At 36.6% G+C, this 10,684-nt stretch overlaps 1 protein-coding gene across 1 annotated transcript; it reads left to right on the top strand.

Moving 5' to 3' along the window:
- The first annotated feature begins 5,132 nt into the window (after positions 1–5,132).
- Positions 5,133–6,784, top strand: LOC122812797 (cingulin-like). The gene has a single exon (XM_044084857.1). The coding sequence runs from the start codon at positions 5,142–5,144 to the stop codon at positions 5,958–5,960; it is 819 nt and encodes a 272-aa protein (XP_043940792.1). The 5' UTR covers positions 5,133–5,141; the 3' UTR covers positions 5,961–6,784.
- Positions 6,785–10,684: the final 3,900 nt, after the last annotated feature.

The following is a 10,684-nucleotide window of genomic DNA, read 5'->3' as shown; positions in this document are numbered from 1 at the left end:
GTACAAAGGAACACAAAACTGGTTTCAGATGGCACCTTGTTTTATGTTTTACTGGAAATCCTTTGAGGTGTTTTATCCAAATTAGATCTTATATTTATTTTAACTTTGCACTAGACAAATTCCTAGCCATTCTTATAGTTTTCCCACGTCCTTCAGAAACTTCTTTTTTTAAATTTTCCTGCTCTTTAAATCATTATCAAATTATTTTTAAGTCATTTTAAATTTGGACATTAAACCTGCATAAGGCAAACATATCTAAAATGCTATACAACAGGATAATGAAACTGGAATATTTAAAACCTCTATTACCTTTTGTATGCACCTCATTTTGAACTCTGTGTATCAAGTCATTGGTAGCAAAGCAGTATTGTTCATCATTATAAGTAAGTCTAATCTTCATAAACTAAGATTTTGAGAGGTTACATGTCCCAGAAATAGAATAGCAACTTTCTGTAAGTAATAATATATTTGTAGAACATACAAGTCCAATCAAAAAAATTAATAATGAACAAACCACCCCTGACAATAAACTGAATGCCAAACTCATTACTATTAATGTAGTCCATAAACTTTACCTTTATACCCTCCATTCCAAAAAAGCCAACAGTCATCCAAGAACAGTGTTGTACATTCATTTCTTGCAAATAGTTATTCCTGGTTTCACTGTAAATGAATTAAACTTTAGAGTACTTCATAAACAAATCTGTATGTACGGGGCAAATGTACATTTAAATCATAGATAATATTTCTGTAAAAAGAAAAAAAATTCTAGTAAGAATCAGTTCTGTTAGCTGTATTCAGAAGTCATTAACTCCACATTATAAAGATCTGATAAATTCAGCCAGTCACTTATAGCCCTTAACCCTCTGTTACATGGAATGGAGGTATATAAAGACTTTCAAAGTACGTAAGTACTAATTCTATTCAGCACAAAGGTAGAAACAGTCTGTAAGAGCTGCATAGTATCCTTTAAATGGGCACATACAAAAAGTAATATAGATTTTAAACATTCCTGCAGGATGCAGAAAGAGGTTCAGTTTTTGAGACTTTACCTGACAAAATAGGTAATCCTGGAGGCTCATTTCTATATTTATAATCCTCTGGAAGTAGGTAGAACTTAAGGGTACTGCAGTAGGGGCTAATTTTGCTCTTCTTGGATGACTGGTGGCTTGTTTGCTAGGGAGATCATACACAATTGTTAAAGTTTGGGAATTATATCAACAGTAATAAGTTTTGTACCCAGTTGTCATTAGAGTTGAATTGTTCACTATTTATTTTTTCATTGCTATGCTAAGGTGATGGATGGCTTTATTTTTACATCTGTCTACAGAAAATATTTTGCTACAACACATTTTACTTAAGGAAAGTTGTCATCCTGGTCATATGGCACATATCCCAAAATCCAAATTTATGAAGGTGAGAAGTATTTGTAGCGATGACAAAAATTATGGCTTGGGATTTGATGACTTGGGTCATAGATTTCAACAGAGAGGCTATGAAAAGTTTTATCTTGAGGGAGGTACAAGATGTGGCGAAGGATATATCAAGGTCACAGCTCTCACAATATAAGATTCATAGGTTCTAGAAATACTAGTAACCCTTCAATTCAGTTTGTTATGATATTTGACTATAATTCCTTTAAAATCAGGAAAATTATTCATAAGCATTTTCTGGCACTTCTTGATAGCTCATTTTTCATTCTTTTTTAACTGACAGATTGCCAGTTTATCAGAAAGGAAAAACTTTACAGAGATAGTTTTTAATTGTCAGAATAAATAATGTATAGATATTGTGTATTTGGCTACTTGCAATTGTTGCTCACCTTTTTACATAGGAAAATCTGATAGAAGATTGCGTGATAGGGTGTACGAACACTCTTATGCTATAAGGAAAAAGAACAAAACCAATGCCCTAGCCAAACATATAGACAAACACGAGGGGCATAGCTTTCAGTTTTTAGCTATTGACCAGGTCCTTAAATCAGAGAGAGCAGGACCAATTTCTTTATTTTTAGAAAACAGAGAACTAGAGTGGCAATTATTATTGGATTCTTTTTCCTTTCCTGGTTTGAACGAACACTGTAACATTGCTTGTGTACTAAAAATGAAAAGTTATAAACGTTGATTTGCATTAGGGCACCCTGTAGGATTAGTTTTAGTATTGGAGAATTCTATTAATTAAACGACTAGAATTTTCTATTGAGCATTTATTACCCTGGCTTAAGTTTTACAGATAGGCATGGACCTTGCTGTGAATTAAAATACGTAATTTTTAATTTTTATTTGTTAATTTCTAACAATGGTCATTATTATGGTTAGAACCACCTTAATGTTGACCCACCTTGTAGCATATTGCTATAAAGGTAATATTAGTTTTTTAAGTATGTTTTTAAATACTAGTGGAAATTTAAATAGTTGTTTTTAACTGACATATCTTATATCTTAGAAATAGGTTAAATTTATGTACAAAAGGATTTATCACTTTTACACACATTGTTCTTATACTTATGTTATAATTTATATCATAAGAATTTAGATTGCTTTTTAATAAGCACACAAACAAAGTGGTTAGTACTCTTAGTTAAGCATACAATCATACATTTCTTATATTTTTTGTGCAGTATAGCTACCTAAGGGTAACTAAATAAGTGTAGCTGGTTACTCATTTTTTAGGATGTATGTAAGTGATTAGTTGGCCACTATGACCATGGTTAGATGATAGGTTTTTAATGGTTAAAGAATTCTTTTAAGTTTCTTATATTAAGATTTTTGCTTCTTAAATAGTTCAGCATTTATCTAGCATTATAACATAACAGTTAAGTTACCTTTAATGACATTACTACAAACCGAGTGCTTGGCGTGAAGCACTTTTTATAGAGTGTGTATGCCTTTAACTTGTTTCTGTAACGTAAAACCCCACGCACATAATATGCTTTAAAAGGGTTCATCATACTTTTTAAAAAAAGTTGTACCTCTGAAGAAGCTGTAGCTGTGGCTCCAGCGAAAACGCTAGTTTTTGTCATTTAATAAACCTTGCGTTAAGGGATTTTACGTTTTGACTTTTTCTTCTGGTCTCACCGTTGCTGTTTGGATCTGTTTACTTAGTACACTTTTACTGACCAACGGAACACTTTCTATACAAACTGCTTTTTGGAGAGTATTGGATTTGTAGATTGGACTATCTACTCCTTGGCGCCAGCTTTGTGTTTTCGTTTCTGGTTTATTTTGTCTGTCCTTTTAATGTATAGATCTCTCTAACCTGAGTTTGAAGACCGGGAGTTTAAGAGACTTGGGGGCAGTTATACATGGTTTAAATATGTGGGTACTTCTACAGGCTTTTCATCTCGTAATACTAATATATATTTATGAGATATTTCATGATATTACCACTCAGAGGGTTATTCATTTATAAATGTGCACATGTTCTGCCTTTTATGTTGGACAGACCTTTAGAATATCTAAACAGTGAGTTTCTGTACATAGGAGTAACATCATGTGTAAAAATATTGCAATGCACTATATAATCATACATTACAACACTCAGGTTAAATTTGTGTGTTATGGTTTTGTTAATTCAAAGAATGTGAAAGCAGGTATGAAAAAAAGTTTGAATTTCAAAGAAAGAAAAATGGATAGTCTTAACATAGGCTTTGTGGGATGCTGGATATTAGGCCTTTTTTAATATGTCTTTAAGTATATGTATTTTTATATGGTCACATTTTGACATTTATATACAGTGTGTATGTATGTATGTATGTGTGTGTATATATATATATATATATATATATATATATATATATATATATATATATATATATATATACCCACACACACACACACACACATGCATATATATTTTTTTTGTATGAATTTATATTTATGTTTCTTGCTCATGCAATGCATTTTTAACTATTAGCTAGAGCTTTAATCTTAGGAAGTGTATTCATTATTAGCATGGTATATAGCTGAGATTGTTAATATATGTTTTAATATATGTTGGCGCATTTAGTATAAACTGACTGACCTGAGATGTTTATTATGTGCAATAGGCAGGTATAAACTGATGATGACTAATACTTGTGAAGTCAAGTAACTATATTGTGTTTTGATGGATACTCACCACCATCATACAAACAGTGATGTTGCACTTAAATGCTGAAGCTTTTACTTCCATTTGGTCCACTTTAATTGTGAACATTCTTGTGTTCTAAGTTAATGTAGGCTTCGGAAGTGGCTATCTAAACAGTTATAGTAGATCGGAAAGAAGTGTGCTCTAAGAGAAGCCATGGATTAATGTAATTACCAGGCTCAAGTGTGTGAGGTAAAGTTGTTTACTGAAACACTGAGGAGTGATGGCCCCAGAATATGTGGATTGCTTTCCTTACTCCAAATATTGTTTGACAATAAAATGATATTAAATAACTTCTGGTGAAATAGATTAGGTGTGAAGTAAGAATTTTATGATTTTTTTAAACTACAATTACTGTTTTGACCTGGGCAAAATATGTTACTGTGGGAATGCCACAGTGTGAAGTTGTCTTTAAAGGATAGTTAGTCAGGACACAATGTGAGTATTTCAAAACCAACAATTCAGAAAAATGTGGACATGCATTGTTTCATATTTTAGATCACCTGAATATGTTACGACTTAACACTGATTTAAACTTACATATTTTACTAATTAGTGTAATATTGAACAATATCATGCAAAACTATTTTCCCTTTATGTAAGATATCCAGTTTCAAGAACTTTCACCTCATTTCATCAAAATAGATAGCCATATAGTATTCCAGTGCACTTTTATTTGAAGGAATGCCACTTTTATAATTTGCTCACCATATGCAGCAATACCATGGCCATTTTAGATATTAATATAGAGTCCTCCTATGTAATTTAAACCAAGTTTAAAAGTTAACAATTGCATGTGTGGACAGCAAAGTACTAAAGTATTGTGAATTGTGTATGTCTTATCATTCCCAGTGTAGTAGGAAAACCCTTCTCCACAGTAAGAAACCTTTTTTATGAAGCTTTTATGACTCAACAGTAGATTGTGTGCATTCCTTGGGCATGTAATTTACATAATAACGCAATTAGTTCTGTGAATTTCAGTAAGTGTTTTATTGTGTTTCCCTAAACAGAATATGATGCCAGGTCCAACTCCAAACCAGGACAACATACTAATGACCAAATCTGAAGTGGTCAAACTACTACAAAAATATAAAAAGGAAAGAGATGATGCCTTTCGAAAAGGAGAGACATCCAGAGACAAGCTTCGACTTATTGAAATAGCAACAAAATCTTATACAACAGAGCTCAGGCAGAAAATCAAAGAGCTTTCAGATGAAAATACAAAGCTCGTAAAAACTATAAAGAAACTTAGAACAGACTTAGGTCTGGAATCTGATCCTAGGTTTAGAGGCAAAATACCCAAGGACCTAATCAAAGAACTCCAAGAAAAGGAAGAAGAATGCAGGAGCCTCATTGAAGAAAACAATCAACTGAACCTTAGGATTACTGAACTTACTGTTGAGTGTGAGCAAGTTCAAAAATGGAAAAGAGTCTTAGAGTCCCGCTTGCAAGCAGTTCAAAGTGAAATGCAAGATCTAATAAGGGAAAAGGGACTAGCTTTACATCTGTGGGAGGAAACAAAAGCACAGCGAGATGAGCTGGAGCAGGCAAACAAGAGTCTCTGGCAGTCAGTCATGAAAAAGGAAGAAAAAAGAAAAGATCTTGCCAGTAAGTCAGTGCAGACAGTGACATCCATCCCAATTTACCGTAGAATCTGTAGCAATAAGTTAAGAGAACTAGAAATCTCCCTACAACTTCATAAGAAAGAAACAGAGAAAGTAAGGACACAATTTGAAAACCTTACAACAGGGAATATTAAAGGTGCTTACAGCAGTTATCCACAGAAGTCCTCTGGCAAAACAAAGATCTATTACAGTAGCTTCCCAAAATAAGAATAGAGCCAAACAAAATCAGATAACTATGCTACTGTGATACTCAACAATCAAAAATGCAATGAATAATTAAAAAAACTTACATTTGTCAAAAGAGTGATTATAATTATAAAAAAGCTAAACACACTTGTTTTCTTAAAATGCTTCATTAATAGAATTGTTACTGTGACTACTGTTTTAGTCTAAATGAAAGCTTTGTCTTGAGAATTTTGCAGGGTAAATCTCATTTTGTACTAAAGCCATTTCAGTGCAGTAAACTAAAGTTACGGTAAGCAGGGCTGAAAATGAACAGTTTCACTTTCTGTGAAGTTGATAGACATATTTCACTGGCAATGACATATGGACTTACATGAGTTCAACAGTTTTCTCCTTAAAGGCATTAATTCCTAGTCCTGTTTACTTTGAAAGTAATTATTCAGAAGTGGAAAAAATCCAACTCATGGTATAATACCATCAAGCAGTAATAGTTTGTGCAGATAGAATACATATGACTCACAAGGAAAACATTTTAACCATATTTAAATATGATAGATTTGTGCTAGAGTTAGGCAAGCATTAAGTGCAAAATCTACGTACACTATTAGGGAGGTCATGCAAAAACTAATGCTGTTAGTATGGGTTCTCTTTGCTTCTGTTTATAAAATTCAGATATTAATTGATGCCTAGATATCTGAATCAGGATTTACGTGAAACTTTCGTTATTAATAAGACTGATGTTCTGAAGCAACTGCTCCTTTTTAAATAAATAAAAAAATGAACTGAAAATGCACAAGTTGTTAAAGTTTTGCAGCATTCATTTTTAGAACTTCTAACATCTGCTCTGTGCCAGAGAATCTAACTTTCCTAGATGGATCCTAAAGATGAACTTTTGTTTACCAGAGTCAGCATTCAGCACAATGTTTCCAGGAGCTCCTGCACTCACCTCAGTATTGGACATGCACCTGTGATAATGCACACCATGCTGTCAAGTGACCAGTATGTAATACGGTTTGGAACTCATGATTCAATATTTTTGGTAAGCTAATTTCTGCATTCAAATGACCTTTGTTTTCTTGAACTGTATTTACAGCACTGAGAAGAACTGCAGTAAAAAGCTGCTCTCAATGCCCAGGAAGTGGCTGGAGCTATGACTAATATTCCGCTTGAAGGAAAGGTTGGCATCTATGCCTGCCTAAGGTAGGTCCACTTTTTTCCGTGGTCTGCTGCATCTTACAGAGGTAGGGAGCATCTCTGACTACTGAAGTTTGGATTATGCCCCAGTATTCTGTTTTTAGGAAAGACTTGAGGTCTGGGAGAAGTACACCCCTGTCTCCTAAGTGGGAGGGGATACATCCTGTGGCTTTTGTGCTTTCATTCCCCATCTGATTAGCCTTGGCCTTGCTCTAGTCAGCCAGAAAATGAGGAAAGGCTCCTTGAGTCATTTGGTCACAGACTAGAGGTACTCAGCGATGAGACTTTTTCTCCTACGGTCTCCTTCAGAGCTCATCTGGACAAGTCAGATCTGGCTAAGCAGGAACCACTGGGTAAGCCTGTACAGGGTCTGTGGATCACCACAAGGGGTTGTACATTTGTTCAGCTCTTGGTAGGACCTGGTGTCACAGGTGGGGCTTTCACCGACAGACATTTCCCCTGGTACCAGCACTTGGCCTGGTGCAGGCCTTTCTTCCTTCTATATGGAGCTCACCTAGCCTGATGTCATGCAGCTTTGACTGGGTGTCTAACAGTAACTAGAAGCTAAAAACATAGAAACTACCAATATTGAAAATCAGATAACACTTTTTTTGAATAATGAGAATCCTAATCTTGACACTAACAGTATGACAAAAGAAATGTATTTTGCATGGTGACAAGCCCCCCTCCACTCCATATGTTGGGGGTTCATCCCCACACCCCTTTACTTATAAGTACTAATTCTATGGTTGCACAACAATGGGGGTAACTGTCAACTGTTGTTTCTTAATGCACAACAGTCCTGTGTAAAGTAGACTACACCTGCACCACTCACACAATAAAACAAAAATCTGTGTTTTGCATACCTGGAATTTTAAATAGCCATGATTCAGACTTCCAGTATTATGCATTCAGCATTCACATTTCCATTCTTTCTAGCTTCCAGCACTTTTCAGGAATACACACACTCACATGAGGCATAATGGAATTTACATTTTTAGAGTTGGTCAGTTTGGGACTTACTCTCCAGTTGTCTTCCCCAGGCGGGCTGAGGAGGCCTTCATTTTTTTAGGTAAATTAAACATTGTAACTCTTAAGCTTCACTAGCTCTACTTGAAATGAGATTTGTATTGGAGATGTCTTGAGACAGGGATGCTTTATCTACCCTGTCACCTAGGCTGTAGCTGGAGAATATCACCTGGAGGCAGCCTTTGTGGATGTTATTACTGAAGTCTGGAAAAATCTTCACTTTGCAGCTGCTGTCCCCAGGATGGTTAGTCTTTTGTATTTTACCCATTCTTAACACTTCAAGGTTTACTTCTGCCAGTCCTTGGCAGGCCTTCTTCACTTCCTGAGCCAGGATTCTAATCTCTCCAAAATAGGAATCGAGATTGTCTAAGAGGAAAAAGTAGATCTATTCCTCTGTAAAATTATGGCTTAGGGTCTTCATCTATGTGTCTAAGCTGTCCAGTTATCAAGACCTCCTGACAGAGCCTGCACTGATTGAGTTTGATTCTCTCAACTATGTAATTAAGAATCTACTGCTTTGCTGACTCAGCCCCATCTGTGTCATTCTTTGGTGCCAACTAAGGATGCTTTGGTGAGAGAACTGGGCAGAGCTGTAAATCTGCTTTGATCAAGAGTGTGCACTGAAATTCCAAGAACCAGAATTATACTATTTCAAGTGGAAATGTTGGGGAATGTATTCTAAGTCTGAGGTTGCTGTATCTCAGAGTCTTCCCACTACACTGTTGTACAGCAATCTCAGAATTAGTATAGATAAGCAGCAGGGGTGTGGGGAGCATGTTGGGGGGTAAATCCCTGCAAAAATGCTTTAACAGTAGTGCACTGAGTTTTTTCACTTTCTGTTTATTTACAGTCATATTTTATTTTACAAAGTAGAGGGAACTGTAATTATGGATCTCACATTTCTGACAGGGAGCCACATGTATTCCTGAGGATTCAGTTCTTGCTGATAGTCTAATTAAATTCAACCCTTCTGCATCCCCTTCTTGGGATCCTAGTTATTACTTCCCTGCCTGTGAGTTACAGGACTAAGGAGATCTCTGTAGTGATTTTCAAATTCCACTGTTACAGTTCTTTAGGTACCTCTTGAGCCCTTCCTCTTTAGGAAAGTACATTTTGCTCACTGTGTTGGCTGCCTCTTCCCTTTAGAAGACCAACCTCATTTAGGCATTCTGTCTGAATGTGGGGATGGTCCATGCTCTGGCAGTATTAAAAGCCTTGGCTGCATTAATCCCAGCATTCCCCTGGATACTATGGCTGCCCATATCAGACAGGAAGGCAGTTTGGTGGCCCTTTGGTACTTGGTGTGGTATGATGGCCTGAGTTCTACAGGATTTTGCAGATCCTAGAATTGTTCTTTCTTTCCTCAAGTCTTCTCATTTCCTGGGAGGATGGTAGCCTTGACTCATACCCATAGGTGTTGAGGCTGGAAAGCCCTATTCCCTGTCAGGCAGTCCTCCTCTTCATCCCAGCAGAGTGTCTGTTGTTTGGTTCCCTGAGGAAGGTCTAGGAAGTCCTTCTCATTTTGTTCATGAGCCAAGTCTTCTAAATAAGGATTTTATTGCAGTTCTCATTCTAGTGAATAAGAGTGGTAGATGTCCTGTATTTCTAGTGGAAGGACAGGTAACCCTAAAGGGTTGGTTTGAGATCTGATCCTGGACACTTTGAAGGAATCATCTCATTTTCCTCTTCCAGACAATTCAGGAGGTAAGGAAGTTTGTTTTTCAGTGAATATGTCCTCCTATTTCCAGCAGTTCTATTATTTTTTTTTCTGCACCTGCAACCTGCTGATCTGATCATCAGCCCCCCCCTCCTGGTCAGTTATATAGTCATTCCCTCATCACATGACAGTTGGCTGACAGGAGCTGTCATACAGGCAGCCATTAGGGGTGGTTCCACAGATGTTACTTTTTCTCCACCAACGCCCCCTGCACAGTGCCATTAACAACCCATGAGTGGAACATGCAGTGGGTGTCAGCACTGCACTATCCCTCACTTCTGCAAGGGGCTGATTTCAGCAGTAATGTGCCATCCACCCTGAGGCAGCACCATATGGTTGTTTCCTGGTCTCATTCAGGGAAATCAATCTGTGTGAGTGTGCCTTGAGCATGAGCAAATCTTAAGATAGAACACTCATCGTCCCTGTCTGTGCCATTAAGTGCAAAGGCACTATTTGAACTTGGATCACTTGGGCTGTGGTCAGGGTTTTACCCCTCTATGCTATCAGTGCAGCAACTTCTACATTAGTTGTTGTCAGGGACATACATCACTCTTAAGTTCATGTGACCTGTATATTATTGACCCCATTTGGCCAAGGTGGTCCCCATGAGTACTGGTTGAGTTTTGCTTACTGGTCTTCTCTTGTTATTCCAGTTCCTAGCAAGGCTTTTGTGGGCTACTGGAAACATTCTGTATACTCCTAGGGGAATGGTGTTTTTGATGTGGAGAATGAAGTACTTGCTAATTCCATGGACAGCTTCCTTCAATATTCCAGTTTCTTTTGGCTGGAGCACATCTTTATTTAGGGA

This window comes from Protopterus annectens, chromosome 10.part0 (assembly GCF_019279795.1).
Source record: "Protopterus annectens isolate FY-2018-M chromosome 10.part0, PAN1.0, whole genome shotgun sequence".
NCBI classification, from domain to species: Eukaryota; Metazoa; Chordata; order Ceratodontiformes; family Protopteridae; genus Protopterus; species Protopterus annectens.
Note: the sequence above shows the minus strand (reverse complement) of the source record. Positions and strands in the feature narration are given on the sequence as shown.